The following is a 21,213-nucleotide window of genomic DNA, read 5'->3' on the forward strand; positions in this document are numbered from 1 at the left end:
TTACATCTTGAGTAATGTGCTGAGGTCTAGGTGCCATAATTTAAGAAAGCCACCGATGAACTGCAGTGTATAAATGAGAAAACAATCAGGATTGTGAAGCCATCAAGAGTTGAAGTCATGACAATTAGGGGAAGGTTCTAGGATATCCGGCCTACATACTCTTAAGGGACAAGACAGCTGGCCTCTAGTGTTTGACAGGCTGTCCCATAGAGTCTGCTCACCTCCGGGCGCCATAACTAGCAATTGAGGGGAGAAGCCTAGCGCAGCAGGCTGAGGTTTGATGTAAGAAAAAAATTCCCAATAATTGGTTTATCCATAAGTGGACAGGGTTGCCTCCAGAGGCAATGAGTTTGCCTTTCGCCTTCATTCGAGGTCTTCATGCAAAAGATGCCTGATTTTTGTTCGTCTGTGCCCCAGCTCGGAAGTTCAGCCATTCTGGGGAACCCTGCCCAAGAACTGGGGGAGGAGGGGAGCAGACTCAGGAAACAGAAGCTTCAGGAACAGAGGGGCAGCCTCCTATCAGGGCCCAAGTGTGGGAGGCGGTGGGAGGGCAGCCTCTAGATGTGTGCAGGAAGAAGGGAAGGAGGGGTGGGTGGAGATGAAAAAGACCACTAGACTTGGAATCAAGGGTTCGATTCCGGGCTCTTCCGCATACCCTAGCCCTAGAGGATCCGAAAAGTGACAATAGGCATTATGTAAATTGCTATAAGAACTATCACAGACCGCCCCTCTTATCAATTCACCTAAACCATTATTAAGCAGTCAGTCCACCGTCCCGCCCCCAGGCTAGGGCCCTGAAAGGGCTCCCGTAACTCCAGCCTCTCCCGGGCACCGCCAGGTCTACGCTTCAGGTCCCCATCCCTGCCGCCGCCGCCACGTGGTCGGCCTTCTCCTCTCTCCTCTCCTCTCCTTTCTGACCTTTCAGACCAGGTTCTCTATTCGGGTGGGACTGGCCTCTCCCTCCGCTGCAGGGACCACGGGGATGGCAAGGGACGAGGGAAACACCTAGGGGTGCTCCACCTCCGACCCTGGTCATCCTCGGGCTGCGTCCTACGAGCGCGCAGGGACTCCAGGGTGGCCAGTGCTGCCTTGTCCCCTACACACGCTGAGGCGGCGCAGCATCATCTCCGGGGTCAGAGGCCACGGCCCTCCCAATCCCCGGGGTCCCCCCTAACTCCCCACTCTCCAAGCGCACCAGGAGGACCTCACCTGCTCCGGTCCGACTCCTCGTGGGCTCAGATCCAGCCAGGCTGGATTCCCGCGACTCCCGCGGCTGCCGGGACCCACTTCAAAGAGGCTTCCCCCCGGTCCCGCCCACCCCCGCCGGCCCCCCTCCATCCCCGCCTCCTCCTCTCCCCCAATCCCACCCTTCCTCCTCTTCCAATACGCCTTCCCTCTGCCCATTAAACCATTCCACCCGCCCCACCCCTCCTAAAGTCCAGTGATAGCCACTGTCCAAAACCCTGGAACTGGCTTCCTCACACACCCCAAGAAAGTATCTTGTTTCTACCACACTCCAGCGCTCTCCCAAACCCATATTCCAACTGGTATGCCCCCCATTGGTATACCCCTACCCTCCTTTGGTATACCCCCCCATGCTAACAGCATCCTGAGCCACAGAACCTCCCAAACTCTACCCCAATAGTAACTTCATAAGTCATGAAAGTATCAGAATGAAAAATCAGACAGGGATAGGGGCTCTGCTTTTTTTGGAGGGGAGAGGGTCTTTTTTTGCATCCCCAACGCTTAGCACAGTGCTTGGCCCACAGAAGGGTTTAGACAACACGACTTAACTGACTACCCTCTCTGCTACTTCCCTCACCCTGCTCACCCTTATTCTCCATACTGAATCCCTTTGGTTCTCACGGACACTAATCTCTCCTCAAGCTTACTGCCTTCCTTCCAAGACCCTGCCTTCTCTCCAGTTCTATTTTCTCCCACGATTCTCTTCCTTGAGCCTTCAACTGTCTCCTTTCCTGAGCAGAATTACTCCTTTCAGACCTTTCAGACCAGGTTCTCTATTCGGGTGGGACTGGTAAGTAGATGTGGCAAGGAGAGGGAAATAGTTAGAGTCTTAGTTCAGAGTGGAGGGATTTTATTCCTTTGTAAATCACTCCCCATTCACCTACAGTTAGGTGGTGGGCAGCAGCCCAGGCAGTTATTGCTGGAGGGCCATATCATCACACCCAACCTAGACATTCACCTAGGATTACTACTTAGGCACCCAGCCAGCAATTCTTCATCCCTCCGTTGCCTCCCCAGGAAACTGGCCTTCTGCAGGAGTGGTTTTTGGACACAGGTGCCCCCTGGCAGGCTCCAGACTGTCCCAAGTGGAAACCCTTTGTTGCAATGCTAGCTTGTGTCCACCATGCCTAAGAATCATGTTCTTGGACTCCACAGGGCACTTCGAACTCAATCCTAACTGGACTCTGCTCATGCCATCCCGCTATGGGTTCACCCTTAGGTGACTAGAAGTGGGTTCTTTGAAGATTGGAGACAGGAAAAAACACTCATTAAGGCTTAAACTAGTTGGCCTGTCTTGAAGATGGGCAGGGAGTTATAAATTATCTCCAAGGTCCCTTATCTAGCCCTAAAGTCTTTGATCTCCAGCCCTAATAGGACTCAGATTATCTCCCATATCTTTCTTTGTCCTCCCCAGACTCTCCAGAGGTTGCCAAACTTATTTGGCCTAACACCTCCTTTTCAAAAAAAAAAAAAAATTACTCAGCATACCCCCTGAAAATCTACTTCCTTTAATAGTTTTTTTAAAATTTACTTCATTTTGAAAAATACATAAAATATATATTTTTAAAAGGCATATTTTAAATTTAATAATTTATTATAAATTTGTGATTTTTTCCTACATTGAAATTTTCATGTTGTAATACTGCATCATGTAGCCACATAGCATTGTATTGTAAACAAGTCATTACTGGCACATATTCCTGCTGATGCATGCTGAACTTCCCAATAATGTGCATCACAGTGGCTTGCCAACACTTGCTTGTTATTAAGACCTATCAGCAGACCTGACTACTGATAGTTTATAATTTGTATCATGTGTGTTTATTTGGAAAATAATGTAATCATTTGACTTTGACTGTGTTATACAACACATGAAACATGTACCAACAGTTTTTCAAAGTTTTCTTCCCTTCTTTCCTTATGCTTCTACCTCACATATCTGGGGTTGCTACGTGGTGCAGTGGATAGAGCACCAGTACAGGAGTCAGGAGGACCTGAGTTCAAATTCTCACCTCAAACACTTGATTCTCACTAGCTGTGTGACCTTGGGCAAGTCACTTCACCCCAATTGTCTCATCCTGGGTCATCTCCAGTCATCCTGATGAATATCTGGTCACTGGATTCACATGGCTCTGGAGGAGAAGTGAGCCTGGTGACCTGCACAGCTCTTCTTCACTCAAAACAAAGTCAAGTGCAAGTCATGTCATTATTTCTCTGATGGCAAGGTCTTCTTTGGCAACGAAGGACAACACACCACCCCCTTATTTTTATTCAATGCCCCTCAATTACACTTGAAGCTACTACTCTCCCCCCATCATTTCCAGTGCTACCCGGGGGGGGATATTGCCCACTTTGGGAATCTATCTCTAGATAATCAATACCATAAAACTCCTTTCTTTGTAGTTAACCAAGTCTGAGAATGTATGACTGAAGTGTCTCCATTCCTATAAATCATGGACACTTTGTGTGTTTGTGTATTTGCACACCACAGGCAAGTTTTCTATGAAGGATGTGCCAAGGTGGTAAAGATTTATTATACTTTTCAGTGGACAAGAGTTCTTAGGGCACCTGCAACCTTAGAGGGGTACAGGTAAAGTTTATATAGGATATTCTATAGTAAAACATGAGCCAAATATGCTAAGTAGGTGATTAGTGGCAGGATTAGGGAGTGGTTAAGGAGTGGTTAGTTCTTAAAGGAACATGCACTTTTGATATCTGCTGAGCAGGTATTTTACCCAGAGTTCATCAGGAAATAGCCCAAGGAGGGGGCTACCTGGAGGTGTGGTTTTAGGCCTGAAATGTCACTAAGTCAACTAGGGTTCAGGGCTGACTAGAGAATACCATACTGCTCTCATCAACTTCTCCTTAGACAAGATAAATGTAAGGGAGCATATGTATGACTAAGTCTAGGATACATATGATTGGTCAGTGAGTAGTAAATGTTATGATCCAGTGCACAGCCTGTTCAGTCAGTTCAGACTAATAAATTCTATGGCTGCAGCTGACTACTATATCAGGAAGGGAGATAACAATTGTTGCTGGGACAGGGTGTGTCCTTGGGCTGGGGAGAAACTGCCTGAGATAGTATTTTGAGGCTTGGGAGAAATGTGATTTTTAAAGAGAAATGTGATTTTAGAATTGGAGTCCAAACATGTGTTTGGACATGCATTCCATCACTCCTAAAAATCCCAGGGTCTTTCCCTCCTCTCTCTAAAGGGCAAGACTAACCCCCTTGAGTCCTTAGCCCCAATTTCCCCATGATCATCATTTCACTTGCCCCATCCCCATCTCTTCCATGATGTCCTTTCTCATGCATTCCAGATACCCCTTGAATCTCTCATCTATTTACTTGGGTTCACATTCACTCCCTGGATACCCACTCTCCCCCAGATCCTTTCATCTCCATCTCCACCTCCTTTTCCATCAGTTGTTTTTCCTGGGCTCCAAACTAGTCTCTAGCTGTGTGAGAACCCCTGGAGCCCTGCCTCATCCAGCAAACACCTCTTGCCTGGCCTCCCAGTTATGGTCAAGCTCAGGAGGGAACCTGTCCTTTTCACCCCTTCTTCCCAGATTCCAGGCTGCTTAATCTCAAGGCCAGAATGGCTGCCAGGACCACTGCACAACTCGGGGTGGGACTGGAGAGTGTGGGGGGTGGGGGGTGGCCATGAACCAGACCAGTCTGGACAGGTGATTTTCATTCATACCTCCAACCATCCCAGGCACATTGCATATTGGAGGGGAACAGGAAGCCAGAAGGAAGATTGCAACTCTCACCATCCATGCTGACTTTGAGGGTTTAGGAAAGGTCAGTGGAAGCAGCACTGCCAGGTGAACCTGGGCACCCCAACCATAGAGGTGGGAAAATGGAATTAGAGGCCTAGGAGAGGAAGGGGTTCAAACGTAGGAGTTTTCTGATGTTCTCAGGTTGTGGGAATGATGGGGTGCTTGGGTGCACGTGTTTGGACCCCAATTCTAAAATTACATTTCTCTTTAAAAATCACGTTTCTCCCTAGCCTCAAAACACTATCCCAGGTAGTTTCTCCCCAACACAAGGAAACAGCCTGCCCTGGCAACAACTGTTATCTCCCTTCCTGCTATAATAGGCAGCTGCATCTATAGAACTCATTAGTCTGAACTGACTGAACAGGCTGTGCACTGGATCATAACATTTACTACTCACTCACCAATCATATGTATCCTAGACTTAGACATATGTATACTACCTTACATTTATTTTGTCTAACAAGACATTGATGAGAGTAACCTGGTATTTCTGAGCCAACCCTGACCACTAGTTGACAGTGATGTTTCAGGCCTAAAACCATACCTCCAGGTAGTCCCCTCTTGAGCTATTTTTGATGAATTTTGGGTAAAATACCTGCACAGTAGATACCAAAAGTGCATGTTCCTTTAAGAACTGACCACTCCTTACCCACTCCCTAATTCTACCCCAAAACACCTAGTTAGCATATTTGGCACAAGTGGTACTATAGAATATCCTATATAAACTTTACCTATACCCCTTTAAGGATGCAGGTTCCCTAAGAACTCTTGTCCACTGAAAAGCATAATAAACCTTTATCTTGACCTCAATAATGCTTGAGTCTGTGAATTCTTCTCCAAAAGACATGCTCCTGGTACCCTGGTCTTTGTGGGGGTCTCACACCCTCCTTCCAGCCATCATCAGAGAGAATGCTTACCCTAGTAAGAAGTGAAGGGGGAATCATCTGGACCAGGGTACAGTCACAGAGGGTTGCTGTTTGCCCTAGAGTAAGGTTGGCAGTTTTCATCAATGGTGCTTGTCCTGGAGTACCAGTGGGGCTGGGAACATATGTGAAGTGTTCCTTTGATGGGAAGTTGGAGGAGATGCCTATCTCTGGTTAGGACCTTCCTCCAGCCCATAGAGTGAGTCTGAGTGGTCAAAGCTGTTGCATAGGATGAGTGTGGCTAGAGAAGAAAGAGTAAAGAGCATTGATCTCCTTTCCTTTGTACCTGCCACACAAAGTAGACTCTGTACACTTATGTTGATTACCTGGAACAAATTGGAGGAAGGATTTCTGAATTTTCAATTATTTAATTTGCTAATTATTGAAATTTATATGGAAATCATCTTGTTTTGACTTCTTGATGTTTCTTGCATGAAACCCCTTCCTCTACCCCTAGCCCCCAACCCAAAAGAGACCTACATCCTATATCAGAGCCTTATCTTAAGACTCCAAGGTCCCTATTCCTATAAAAGTTAGTTTCTTCCTCCTACTCCTCATAATCTTACTGGAATTAGAGAATGCTTCCCCAAATCTTCAAGGATCTGACTTTGCCTTTTCACTGGTTGTGTCCCCACCTGGAATGCTTTTCTTCCTCACCTCCACTTCCTGGCTTCCTTTGAGACTCAGCTCAAAGACCTTTTCTGCTCCTTTCCAACCCCCATCCCCAAGCTGCTCACCCACACTCCACCCCCATTGCCTTCCCACTAAGATTATCTCACATTTATAGTTTGCATATTGTTCTCCTCTCTCCATCAGACTATGAGCTCCTGGAGGGTAGAATCTGTGCTTTTGTCTTTCTTTGTATCCCCAGAGCTTATCACAGTCACAGTACCTGGAATACTGTAAACGCTTAATAAATGTTAGTCAAGTAACGTTTTATTTTTTACTTCTCTTATTTTTAGGAAAGGAAATCCTGGCCTCTCTTTCTCTTTGGGAAAATCCTCTTTGTCTTCTAAATCTTACCCTAAATCTGAGCTGCTGTCTAATCTGACAAACCTCAGGGACCTTCCCAGGAGATGATGTTGAGAGACTATATCATCTCTTTGGAAAGACACCACCCTCCCACCCCCCACATACAGCATATTAATTTTGATCTCTACTGGTAGGCTTCACAAGTCCACTCTCCTCTCAGTGAAACTTTGGGATGAAGGATTAAGGCTGAACAACCCTCGGTGAGAGGCAAAAGATTCATGGAGAAGCAGAAATAACACAGTTAGACACAATAAAGAAACTCCTGGCAAGGATGGCTGTGGATAGGGTATGGAAGCACTATCTTCTTTGTCATTTGTCTGAGCAGGGTTAAAAGATTGTTCTCCTTGGAGTTGGAGACAAGAGTAAAGCCAGGTGCCCTGAGTTCTAATTTCAGACTCCCAGCTATACTCTTTGAAGCTGAGCAACGGATTATACCCTCTCTGGGGGCTGTGGTTTCTCCCTTCAGACAAAAGGGAGAATTCTTTCTTCCCTTAGCCAGTGAGTGTGAAGGGAGTATATTTAGAAAAAAGGATGAGTATGAAAGAAGGCTTGAGAAGCAAGAGGCATGAAAAATTCAGTATTAATAAGCTTTTTCATTTTCCACTGGACAAATAAGGCAGCACTCAGAGCTAGACAAATGGCATTAGGACCAGGCACACACTCAGCCCACCAACAGGACTGTGCCAAAGTGGATGGAGGGAAGGGATTGTCTGAAAACAGAGGTCCAGACGAGAAAAAACCCCAGTTAGACACCTCTCTTGTCATGCTGTTGTCTGCCCTCTTCATCAATGAATAGGGCAAAATAAAGCAGAACAATCCTGTGATAGCCCCAGGAAGCAGAGGAAGGGTGGAGATGTGGGTTTTAATATTTTCTGCCCCAGGGGAAGCTAGAGTCCAGAAAAACAACCTGTAGTCTTCCTTTGCATCCTTCCCATCCCACATCCACCTCAAGAAAGAAATATTCTAAGACTCTGTTTCTCCTCCCCTTAAACCCAGTAGTAGAAGAGAGCTTCCCTTAGGGCTTTGCAGTCTTCTCTGCCCCCACCCCAAATCTAGCCTCTTTTGTTCTCTACTCCATTTCTCTGTGCATCAGGGTGCTGCTGGAGGGTGAGAGCATAGAGAAGGCAGCCCAGGAGAGCTTGGGGAGTCTTCTGAGAGCCCAGGTGTTGGGCCAGGCTGTGAAGCAGAGGCAGGAGGTGCCACTAGGTGGGCAGTGGGCAGCAGTAAGCTGGGGTAATGTCCCATTGTTGACTAATTCTAACTTTTTACTTTTTTTTTCTTTAATACTTTCAAAACACTTTTCTTCACTTCCCTTCTTTGGTTTTTCTTCAGAGTGGAGAAAGGACAAGCAATTTTCTCCCCAAGAATTCCCCAAGAGGAGAAAACTTGTGACTAAAGTTACCTGCCTGGGATCAGGAAATTTTAAAACCAGGACAAAACCCAAGGACTTTTCTGTCTTTTCAACCCTGGGTTTCTTCTACTAAACCCTCTTTAATATCCACTAGCCTCATCTTCCTTTTCAAATACATTTTAGCTCCTTCCCCTAGTTCCTGTTCTCTTGTTGAATCACATTTTCTGTGAGTTGGGTTGGTGTAGCTAGAAGACCTTTCCATGACTACCCCTTATTTTTCGTCCTTTCCCTCCCAATCTCTAGGCATTGACCCTCTCCAACCTTTCCCATCCCTAGCAACTCAGGGTGGGCTCTCACCTATCTAGTAGTGGTATTGATGGGGTCAGAGGTTGAGTATTCAATATTCTGTCTATTACAGCAAGTTGAGCTGCATTTCACAAAGTTTATGTTTCTCAGCACTTGTCTTTCCTCTGAAAAACGATGAAGGGTCTTTTACTACTTGTTGCTCTTAGCTCTCTCCTTGGCAGAAAATAATTTCTATTTAGTGGATGGTGGATGGATTTAGAGAGATCATCAACCAGTCTTGCCCCACTCGGATAATCCATCACCTCTCCACTGAAAGGAAGGAAATATGTTTTATTAGTTCTCCGAAATGAAGATTTCACTGTCTTGATCTGACTTCATGTGTTTTACATTGGTAGTGGTGGTGGTGGTGTATATGTGTGTGTGTGTGTGTGTGTTTGTTTAAATTATTGTGGTCATGGTATATTGCTTTCTCATTGTGCTGCTTACTTTATTGTGCATCAGTTCAAAGAAGTCTTTCCAAGTTTCTCTATCTCATACTCACTATTTCTCATAGTACAATACAAGAGAAAATTATTTAAAAAGTAACATCTGTCTTGCTTCTGTTCTAAAGAAATCTGCTTGTATTTCCTAAGTATTATTTTCATCTCCTAACCCTTGTACATCATGTCAATATTTGTTGATTTCAGGACTCTTAAGACTAGCTTTTAGCTTGGTGACTCAGGTTAACTTGATATTATCTATGACTTCTTATTTGCCCTTCTCAAATGTCATCCTTCATTACATTTTTGTAGGACAGAACAAATCTGCCCACCACCTCCAGGATACTCTCTCCTCCTTGGGCTTTCATGATACTGTTACTGTTGTTTAGTCCTTTTCAAGTCATGTCCAACTCTTTATGATCCCATTTGGGGTTTTCTTGGCAAAGTGTTTTACCACTTCCTTCTCCAGCTTATTTGAGAAATGAGGAACTGAGGCAAACAGAGTTCCGTGACTTGCCCAGGGTCACACAGATAGTAAGTGTCTGAGGCTATATTTGAACTTAGAAAGATGAATCTGATTTCAGACCCAGCACTATGCCACCTATGCTACCTGTTGGACTAATCCTCAGTAGACTTTGCTAGATCAGTATAGGTATATGGCTTAGTGTTCATCTCTTTTCTCTCACTACCCTCTTTCTTAGTGATCTTATCACCTCAAAGGGGTTCAATTAGTGTCTCTGTGTTGATGATGCCCAAATCTACATATCCAGCCTTCATTTCTCTCCTGAGCTCCAGTCACACTTTACCAGCTGCAGCCTCCTCTAGACATCTTCACCTGGATGTCCCATAGATTATCTCAAAGGCAACATGCTCCTAGAAGAACTCATTGTCATCTCTCCCAGCCCCCACCAAAAAAAAAAAAAAAGAAAATTCTTCTTTCAAAAAACTTGCCCTTCTTCCTAAACTCTCTTTCACTGAGGAAGCTACCATCTTTTCAGTTATTTAGGTTTTCAACCCTAGTCATCCTTGACTCTTTCTCCATAATCTTCCAGATCCCTTCAAAATGGCAACTCTTGGCAATTCTACTTCCACGATATCTCTTATATCCATCCTCTTCTCTCCACTTACATGACTACCCCCCTCATCATCTCTCATGTGGAAAGCCTTTATAATGAGTCTCTCTGTTTTTTGTTTCTCCTATCTATCTGCCACACAGCTACTGAACTGACACTCCTAAAGTATAATACTACCCATGTTACTACAGTGATGATGATGATGACAATGAAGAGGACATTGCTACTGTTAGTGCCCCTAGGATTACTACTACCACTCCTACAGCTACTACTACTGCAACTTCTAATACTCCTTCTTTGACAACTACTACTGCTGGTACTAATAGGACACTGCTACTGCTATGACTCCTGTTACCACTACTACTAATTGTTGCTACTAGTACTACTTCTACTACTGCTAATACTATTGTGACTACTGCTATTACTACTATTGTTACTACTTATACCTACTACTACTACTAATTGCTACTACTACTACTGCTACTACTATTGCTACTAGTAATATGTCTACTGCTGCTGCTACTACTACTACTAGCTAGCTAGAAATTATATCAAATTTTAAGGTTTGTAAAGCACTTTATACATAGATACATATAAGATCATTTGATTAAAATATCCTGTAAGTTAGATGTTATTATTATTATCCCTATTTTACTGATGCCAAGGGATATTAAATGGCTTACCCTTAGGATCACAGAGTAAATGTTTAAGGCAAGGTTTTCCAGACTTCAGGTCCCAACCCTAAATGCTTTGCTGTATGGATGCCTCAAGAAGCTTCTGGACCTCCCCATAGCCTCTAGCTATATATAAACAACTCTGGCATTTAAAGTCTTCACATGATGACTCCACTCTATATTTCCAGACTAATTTCACAATATTCCTCTCATTTAATATACATTGAATGAACATCTGAACCAAATTGCACTTCTTGCCTCCTCCCTATTCATAATATTCTATTTCCCACTTCTTTATCATTGTATAACCTGTACTATATTCCTGTAATTCTTTTCCTCCTCACCTTCATCTTTTGGAATCCCTAGGCTTAAGTGACAGCTTCTACATAAGCTTTCCTGATCCCCTCTTACTGCTAGATTTTTCCCCTGTCCCCAAATTATTTTGTGTTTCTTTACCTGTATACATAATGTACCTCCTCCTTTGAGCAAGGGCTCTATAACCCTGGTGCCTAGCACAGTACCTGTGAATCACATTTGGGGGATTGAAAGGAACTCTCAGGAGCCTTCTTGTACATCCATATCCAAAAGAGAATACTGCTTATAATATTCCCAACACATGACAGATCTGCCAGCCTCCATCTGAAGACCTCCAATGAGAGAGAGCCCACAGCTTCCTGAGGAACCTGATCCACTTTGGGACAGCACTGGTTATTAGGAAGATTTTCCCAATGTGAATTCTAACTTCCAGCCACAGTTCTTGGTTCCACCCTTGGTGCCAAATAGAACAAGTCTAATCCCTGTTCCACAAGATCCTTTCAGATACTAGAAAATAATTATCCTGTTCACCCTGTTTTCTGTTCCCCAGGCCAAACATGGTCAGATGCTACCTTCTCATATGGCATGTGTACATGGTGTTAAGATAAGCTTGTTGCATTGAACTGAAATTGAAAAATTAGGCATAGTCACCCTGGTATTCTGCTAAAAAGATAGCTCTAAAACTAAGTATTCCTCATTCCATGATGACTTGTCCTTACCATAATGGTGACAGCTTCACCTTTATAAGCAGTGAATAAAGCTCCAGGCCTGGAGAAAGGAAGATATGAATTCAGATCTGGCCTTAGACACCTACTAGCTGTGAGACCTTGCACAAGTCACTTAATCCCTATTTGCCTTGTAGAGAACCTTGAGGGGTTTGAAAGAGCCCCTTATCAAGAGTTCCCCTCCTCCAAGGGAGAGTAGCTGGCTTGAGAAGTTAAGTGATATATTTTTCTCAGGTGCATGTCCTTGAATTTGGGTGTTGAAGTTCCAGGAAACAAGGCCCCTGTTATCCCTATACAGGATAACATTCCAATAAAGAGCCCTTGAGGCCTCCCTTTCTACTTATCTCAATCTGTTCTGTTTCATGCCTCAATTGCTACCCTTATGGTTTTTCACTATTTAAGCATCCTGATCCCCTGATTTATTGGCTCAATATGTCCAGAATAAACTCAGCTTGTTCAGACTCCTGTGTCCTGCATGTCTTTTCATCCTCGCTCTGTGAGCCCCATAACCTCCCTGGACCTGCTGGACTGCGCTGGCCACAGCATTGCCTCAGTTATTCATCTATAAAATAGAGCCATACTATAGATGGAAAAGGCAAACCATTCCGGTATCTTTGCCAAGAAAACCCCATGGACAAGTCTATGAGGTCACAAATAGTTGGACACAACCAAAGGACTGAACAGCAACGTGGTAGGACAGTGGATAGAGTGTTGAGCCTGGATGCAAGAAGTTGTAAATTCAAATCCAGACTCAGCTACTTACCAGCTGTGGGACCCTGGACAAGTCACTTAACTTCTGTCTGCCTCAGTTTCCTCAACTGTAAAATGGGAATAATAATAGCACTACCTCCTAGGGTTGTTATGAGAATCAAATGAGGTAATACAAATATGAATATATAAATATAAATCTCTTTACACAGTGCCTACTACATGGTGGGTGCTGAAGAAATGCTTGTTCTCTCCTCCATGGTGGGGATCCTCATGCTTCTTGTCTCAAACCTCAGCTTTTCCATTCTAGAATTCCTACCCATCCATTTAAACCAGCTGTTTTTGCCTTACTTGACTTCCCACCTCATTCCACCTGGTTTACATTTGGTTTGCACTATAGCCTTCTCCTCTGCATGGGTACTCCTGGCTCCCTCCCTAGGTGCCTGTTTACTCTGTGAAAACTTGCAATATAAATAACTCTTTAACTCCTTGCTGATCCTATCCATGGCCAGAACTACTGGCCATTAACTGCTCATCTGCAGTGACTAATGGTAAGTCTTTATCATTGTCCCAATATCTGTGATAAAAGCAGGAGGAATTAAACAGCTAACTTTGGTATTGGATGAGGAAATAGAAGTATATTTGTGATGTGGCAGCGAGGTGGTACCGTGGACAGAGCACCAAGCCTGGAGTCAGGAAGATTCTTCTTTGTGAGTTCAGATTTATATTCAGATGCTTACTAACTATGTGACCCTGGACAAGTCACTTAACCCTGTTTGCCTCAGTTCCTCATCTCTCAGATGAGCTGGGAAAGGAAATGGCAAACCACTCCAGTATATGTGTCAAGAAAAACCCAAATGGCATCAAGAGTTGAACATGACTGAAATGACTGAGTAACAAGAATAAAGCTGTTCTTACCTTGAATTGGATTTTTATCAACAAAATCTAAGGTAATGTGAGTAGAGTACACTAAACTGTAAGCCAGGGTCCCAGAATGTTCATGCCTCCCTCAGGGGAATAGGGTGCCTCCATGAAGATATATTCACACATAAGTGTTCCTAAGCCAAATTTGTGGGCATTTTTTCAACACACTGGTGCCCCAGATGTGTACCAACAGACTTCTGTAGTCCTAAATAGACAGACCTACAATAAACCTGTTACTTGTTTCCCAAAGAAATATGAATATGGGCATACTCTCTGGATGTATGATCAACCTTTGCTCCTTACCCCATTCCAGGAGACCCAGAAAAGACTCATAGAAGGATGTGGAAACATAGGCCTTCCAATATCCTCCAACCCAGGGGTGGGGAACCTATGACCTCAAGGTCACATGTAGTCTTCTAGGTCCTTGGGTAAGGCCTTTTGACAGAGTTCAAGTTTTACAGAACAAATCTTTTCACTCTTTGACTGAGTCCAAACTACATAGAACAAATCCTTTTATTTAGGGGATTTGTTCTGTGAAGTTTAGATTCAGTTAAAGGGCTGCTGACCTGGAGGGTCACATGTGGCCTTAAGGTCACAGATTCCCTACCCCTGATAAACTCTCTGAGCTTGAGGTTCCGATCTATAAAATAATGGGTTAGTTGAAATGATCTCTGAAGTCCCTTTAGATCCTATGATCTGATAAATAAGCAAAGTTTAAAAAAAATCAGAACTGGAAATCAGGAGACCATGGGTTCTTCTATAATCTGCTATAATTTTGTAACACTGCATTTATGAAATTCTTCTGGAAATTCAGGTTCCTTATCTGTGAAGTGAGCATGACACTGTGATAAAGCCTCATTCCTAATTCATAGGGATGTTATAAGGACCAAATGAGACTAATAAATGAAAGAAATTTGAGAATAAAAGTGTTAACCATAATTAGTACACTATAATCTTGTACTGTCAGAGCCCACCCTCTTACATGGCCTATCTGGGTTCTGTGTATCTGGAGGAATTTGTAGAGTGTCTCTTTTCTCTGCCATTGGCTCTAGTGCTATGTTTCCCCCCATTTGCAAGGCACCAATGCCTAGCACCCCAGTTATTTAACCATGTAATATTAATTGACTTTTGTAAGAAGAAATATGAAAAACGTTTCTTCTGAACATCTCAGGGGCATAATTCCCCCTATACTGACCGCAGTCTATGCAGGACAGGCTCAGAATTTAGCTCAGTGCTGACATAGCATTAGTCCCACCAAGTTCATGACCAAAGTTCATGACCACAGCCGTTAAATAAATGCTTCTGTTGGGCTGTGGTCCTGAATGATATTCTCAAAGATGGCTTCTTGCTCCCTGGATTCCTGTAACACACTCCAAACCTATATCAGAGATTTCACTCTCTGTACCTAGAATGGAAAAGAATAAACTGGCTAAGAAGACCCTGTTCCCAGAACCATATGGTCGCAGAGATTTCCTGAGGCATTTCTTATAACGTTATTCTTTCACAGGATGTGAAGGAGTAATCAAGCTCCTCCAGATGCAAACACAGAAATGCAAGGCAAAAAGCAAGACACTGAATCTGAAAGGCCTTCTTGTAAGCCTCTGAAGTCAATCAGAAAGTCTCCCCTTTATCATGTCATTGATTACACAACCAGAACCAGTTTCATGCAGTCTCATCTCTCCAAAGCAATTTCCTTATATATCGTCATGATTACCTGGAAGAATCTCCTGAATGTCCTCCACGTGGAGAGGCACCAGGCACTCATGACATATAAATATACCATATCTTTTTATGCTTGCAAAGTCTTCATCTCCAAATTTTGCTTGTTGACATCTCATCCATCCATCAAGACTTAGCTCAAATGCCACATTCCCTGCTCTCCCAAGTTGGGATGGATTTCTCCTTCCTTGAAACTCTTATAGTGTATTTTCTCCACATTTTTTTATAGGTTCAGAAAATAGCTCTGTGTACACACACAGACACAGTGTGTGTGTGTTTCTTATACCTTTTGGCATTATATTTATTTCTGCATATGTTTATTTCTCTCATTAGATGACAAGTTTCATGATGGTATAGACCCTGTTTTATTTCTCTTTGCATTTCCTTCAGCACCTAGCAAAGTGATTTCTTCAGATTTCCTAACTTTTGTTAGGAATGTTTAATGTTCATTTCTGTTTTCTTCCAGTCATTTAGTGTAAAGGTATCTCCTTGTTCTTGGAGGCTCTGCCAAGAAAGCACAGTCTCTGAATAGTAAGTATGTCATTGGAAAGTCAGCCTAGCTAAGGTCACTGAATGTTTCCATTAAAAGTCTGACCATTAGATAATGAATCTTTTAGATCATAGCAACTCGTAAAATCTATCTATTAAAGTTTTTAAGAGAATGTAATATGCATCAATAGAAGCCAAACCCACCTCAATGAAATCATGAATTTTTGACATATATTTTTCCCTATTAGAATATTACTAGTCTAAACCAGCAGGGGAATTATCTGGTCACATGCAGATCTGTGCCAAGGCAGTTAATCCAAGAAGGAACAAGTGAGGGAACTGGGGGCTGATTTGCCTAAAAGAAAATGTAAGAATCATTCATCAATTAACAAAGCCTATGTAGAATCCTCAGAGGAAGCTGGGAAGTGGAATAGTTCACTCTATGCAGTGGTCTAAAACCAACTCAAACATTCTTACCTTTACTGTTTGATACTTCACAAAGTGCCCCCACCTTTGCTTTTCTACCTAAACTTTTAGAGTTTTTCTCATTACTTAATAATCACAAAAAACTATTGTTTGTAAGTTGTAAATTGATTGTAAGTTACTTCATCCTGATTACAGTAAGAAAGTATAGGTAGAAATTGTGAAATACACTTGAAAAGACATCAAAGAAATGGGAAAATCACCAATATGTACAAAAAAATATTTATAGAATCTTTTTTTCTATAGTGGCAAGAAACTAGAAACTAAGAGGGGTAGCCAGCAGTCAAGGAATGGCTGACTCAAATGGGGTCATGAAGAGTCAGACATGACTGACAAACAAACAAGTCTCAGAAGCCCCAGGAACCTCAGATACTTGCAGATACTTGACTACTCTGAGGATAAAGGGGTGACAAGAAAAGAAAGTCAGCACTTCTGAACACTATGTCTAAGGAGGGAGTAGAAGTCTGCAGCACACTGAGCTGAGACCCTCCAGAGGACCCTGATACCTGCAGTGTTCTGTATCTTGGGGTAGGAGCTCCAGAGGGCTTGCACAAGTCTAAGAAAAGAACATGGGAAGCCCCAAGAGGGTTGGGAGTCTGCAGCTCTCTAGCTGTGCTCTGACTGGGCATATTGGGGATAGAATTCCACCACAATATGACTTGAGGTGTTCAAGTGGACCCTGAAGAACACAATGGCCTAAAACCAGATGCTCCAAAGAAGCCTTTAATCTACCTGCACCTTTAGCATAGACACACCAGAGGAGATGAAAATCCCTGGTAGCAACCAAGGGAATTGTGGTCAGGATCAAAAGTGCCTGACCATCCCAGCTAAAAGTAGGATGGATCCAGGCCCTGGCCTCAAAACCAAAATTAGGAGCTGAGGCAGGAGATTTGGATAAATAGAAGCCACCTAACAGTAGGGAACAATGTTACGGATCAAGAGATACCCAGGAGGTATATTCAGAAGAAAAAAGGAACTCTACAACAACTACCAGTAGAACTTGAAAGATTTTTTTTTTAATGAATTGGCCACAAGAGCTATAAAAGATACCTGGAAAATATGAAGCAAAAGATTTTTTTAAATGAAGATGTAAGTAAAATGAGAATTCTGGAGGAAAAAAATTAGGATAAGTTATTGAGAAGAGGAAATGAAAAACCTTGTTTAAATGAAACAAGCAAATGATTCCAGAAGGTAATATAGAATACTAGAACAATCAGTCCTCAACCAAAACATTGAATAAATGATGAAAATGTAAGGTATCTACTACCTGAAATAATTAGATTTATTCTGTCATTTTTAATTGATCCTATTTACAGTTAATTTCTTTTGTCCTGTAATTGACCAAGTCATGACTCTTCATTTCTGAGCTTTAATCAGAAATTTAGCTGGCATGTAATAAGTTTAAAAATCCAGTTCTCCTGTCAATTACTGTTTCTTTTTGTGTCAAGGAAATGTTACCTTTAGAGGATACAGGTGGACACTAGGGACTCTGGTCCAGTATCTTTACACCACCAAGCTATCCTTCCAGGATGTCTGGTTTGTTATCTAAAATCTGGTTTTCTATCTCTGCCCTTGCAGACACAACTTAACTCAAACGATGAATACTTCTTAGCCACAGGAGGGAAAGAGAAGGCTGCTGCTAATCCTCATTCCCAATTTCTATCCAATTACATTCTCTAACACCTATGATGCTAGCCTTCCTATTTTCTGTACTCCCCAAAACTATGAGAGAGAATTCTCCCACTCACTCAAGGTCCTGGCTTTGCTGGGAATGCTGACATCCTATATAGTGACAAATCCATGCTTTACTAACCAATTTATTGTGCTCAGAACTTTGTACCTCAGGCTACCTAAATTTTAATTATCACACATCAGAAATAACTGTCCTGGAAAATAAGTCAAGGAGATACAATTTAAGAATCCTCAGATTCCCTAAACACCATAACTTCTGCCCCCCACCCCCCCGCCAGAAATACCAATAATGCTTGGAAACCTAATTTAAGGAAATAGTAAATAAGTGTGTTGCAATCAGAGGACAAAGTGACATACTGGTTACCCCCTGAGAATCCCCGAAAATGACAACTCTCAAGAATGTTATAACTAAAGTTAAGATCTATATATTTAATGGGATAGAGGCACTTCAGGCTTTCCTAAAAAGAAGCCCAGAAGTAGATTCTCTGAAATGTAAATACAAGAGTCAAGAGAATATAAAAGTAAATGCATTTGAGCAATGGAAAGGGGTTAATGAAGTGCTTAAATTCTAAGGGTGGCAAAAAACTAGTGATCCCCACCCCATCCCCGAGAACCCTAAAACCTTCAAAGGTCACAGAGGACAAAAAATGAAACAGATGAACTGGGGATGTTATTCAGTTCTTGATGATCTTAAAAAAGGAGTCATTTTGACTATTATAAATACCCAAATTAATTTAAAAAGACATGTGATAAAAGATGCTATCTGCATCCAGAGAATGAACTGATAACCAGAAGTATATATATATATATATATATATATATATATATATATATATAGATGTATAAAAATATTTATGTATATATGCATGTGTGTATATACACATACATACTTGTGTCTAACAGTAGCCATCCGTATGTGAGAGAATTTTGTTATCCTTTTAGAGTTTAGTTTCTCAGGATCCATGACCATGGGAATATCTAGCTTCCAGGTGTTAGATAATAACTCCCAGAATAGTCTCAAGAAACCTAGATAGTAGTTCTTAGAATCATAGTGACAGATAGTCCTACTGAGACTGCACCACAAGATATGGGAGTGACATAATTGACATTTACTGTGCTTGTGTAGAATGACAATATTGCTAAAGTTAACCTGTGAAGCTATTGTTGGCAAGATGCCTTCTTTTTCTGATTGCCCTATAAAAACAAGTGGACACTGGTCAATGATGAGAGAAACCACAAGGAAAATCCATAGGACAACCCTTAGAGAAAAAGACCATGAGGAATCTATGGGGAAAACCCATGGGGGCATCCATGGGGAAACCACAGGTTTGAATGTACCTGCCTCAACCAGCCCCCATTGAGGCTTGAGGGGATTTATGAGTGTGCAAAAGCTGTGCCTATCTTGATTGATTCCATTAAGACATAGGGGTAGTTGCCCTCTGCCCTTCTTACTGGCCCCTGTGACAAGACTGATTAGTGAAAGCTATAGGAGCTGGTTCTCCCAGCAACCATTTGAAAAGACTGTACTAGAATAAAACTGATTATTAACCCCTCCAAAGCTGTCTGCTTTTCTGACCAGATCAAAAGTGAACCTGTTAGAGATTGGAAACCAAGAACTCCTATGCCTTCTATGTGTTATCTGTGAAACACCACTTCTAGGGATGGGGAGAGGGGTCAAGGAGGAAAGAAAATTGGAAGAAAAGAAAGTTACATGAAAACTATTATATATTTAAGAGGAATACCAAGTTGCAGTTTCATGTACAACAATCTTTTTTTCTACTCTACTATGTAAGGAAATGTCTATTTCTTAAGTTCAGAATAAAATACCTTTTTTTAAATAGAAAGAAAAGAAAAGTAAGATACTAGAGGAGAATGGGAAGGGGTGAAGTTACTATTTCTATTACTTGGGGTAGACAAGAAGAAGAATATATTGGGGGCGAAGCCAAGATGGCAGAGTAGAAAGACGCACATACACATAGCTCCGAACCCACAACCCATAGAACAACTACAAAGAAGTAACTCATGGTGAATTCTGCACCCAGAGGCCACAGAACATTGCAGCGAGGGAGATTTCTGTTCTGGAGAGACCTGCAAACCTCTCGCAAAAGGTCCTTCGCGCTGCAGACTGGGCACCGGGACTGGGAGCTGAGTACAGCCTTGCCGCAGCCATGGCACCGAGAGGAACAGATCCGAGCGGGCTTCAGGGACGGGACCTCCAGTGGCCGCACAAGTCCCTCCACCCACAGGTGATGGGGGTCAGTGAGAGAGTCTCTTTGGCAGGTCAAGGGGGGAGTGGGGTGCCCCCATGGCTTGGGCACCCTCGGGAGACAGAAGCTGAGGGGTGGCGGCAGACTGGGGCTCCCCAAGCAGGCAGGAGCCTGGATCCATTGTTGAAGGTCTGTGCATAAACTCCCTGAGGGAACTGAGCCTGAGAGGCAGCCCTGCCCTGACCTGAGCACCTGAACTTAATCTCACACTGAATAGCAGCCCTGCCCCCGCCCAAAACCCTGAGGCTGGAAGCAGCATTTGAATCTCACACCCCAAACGCTGGCTGGGAGGTTCAGGAGGCGAGGTGGGTGTGAGGAGAATATTCAGAGGTCAAGTCACTGGCTGGGAAAATGCCCAGAAAAGGGAAAAGAAATAAGACTATAGAAGGTTACTTTCTTGGTGAACAGGCATTTCCTCCCTTCCTTTCTGATGAGGAAGAACAATGCTTACCATCAGGCAAAGACACAGAAATCAAGGCTTCTGTGTCCCAGCCCACCCAATGGGCCCAGGCCATGGAAGAGCTCAAAAAGAATTTTGAAAATCAAGTTAGAGAGGTGGAGGAAAAGCTGGGAAGAGAAATGAGAGACATGAAGTCAAAGCATGAACAGCAAATCAGCTCCCTGCTAAAGGAGAACCAAAAAAATGTTGAAGAAAATAACACCTTGAAAAGTAGCCTAACTCAATTGGCAAAAGAGGTTCAAAAAGCCAATGAGGAGAAGAATGCTTTCAAAAGCAGAATTAGCCAAATGGAAAAGGAGATTCAAAAGCTCACTGAAGAAAATAGTTCTTTCAAAATTAGAATGGCACAGATGGAGGCTAAGGACTTTCTGAGAAAGCAAGAAATCACAGAACAAAGACAGAAGAATGGAAAAATGGAAGATAATGTGAAATATCTCATTGGAAAAACAACTGACCTGGAAAATAGATCCAGGAGAGACAATTTAAAAATTATGGGACTACCTGAAAGCCATGATCAAAAGAAGAGCCTAGACATCATCTTTCATGAAATTATCAAGGAAAACTG

At 42.8% G+C, this 21,213-nt stretch overlaps 1 protein-coding gene across 4 annotated transcripts in view; it reads right to left on the bottom strand.

Annotated features, from left to right (window-relative positions):
• The window catches only part of IL1R2 (interleukin 1 receptor type 2), an 87,425-nt gene that overhangs the window by 235 nt on the left and 65,977 nt on the right, over window positions 1-21,213 (bottom strand). Inside the window, exon 9 of one of the 4 annotated variants that reach the window (XM_072621579.1) lies at window positions 1,545-6,192. The exons of 1 other annotated variant lie outside the window; for it this stretch is intronic. In XM_072621579.1, coding sequence (XP_072477680.1) covers window positions 6,116-6,192 — 77 coding nt within the window. In that variant the 3' untranslated portion in view covers window positions 1,545-6,115. Of the gene's footprint in view, window positions 1-1,544; window positions 6,193-6,754; window positions 6,852-7,075; window positions 15,762-21,213 lie in introns of those variants that run through there. 2 more of the 4 variants (XM_072621582.1, XM_072621580.1) reach the window with 2 other exon arrangements.

This window comes from Notamacropus eugenii, chromosome 6 (assembly GCF_028372415.1).
Source record: "Notamacropus eugenii isolate mMacEug1 chromosome 6, mMacEug1.pri_v2, whole genome shotgun sequence".
Classification (NCBI taxonomy): domain Eukaryota; kingdom Metazoa; phylum Chordata; class Mammalia; order Diprotodontia; family Macropodidae; genus Notamacropus; species Notamacropus eugenii.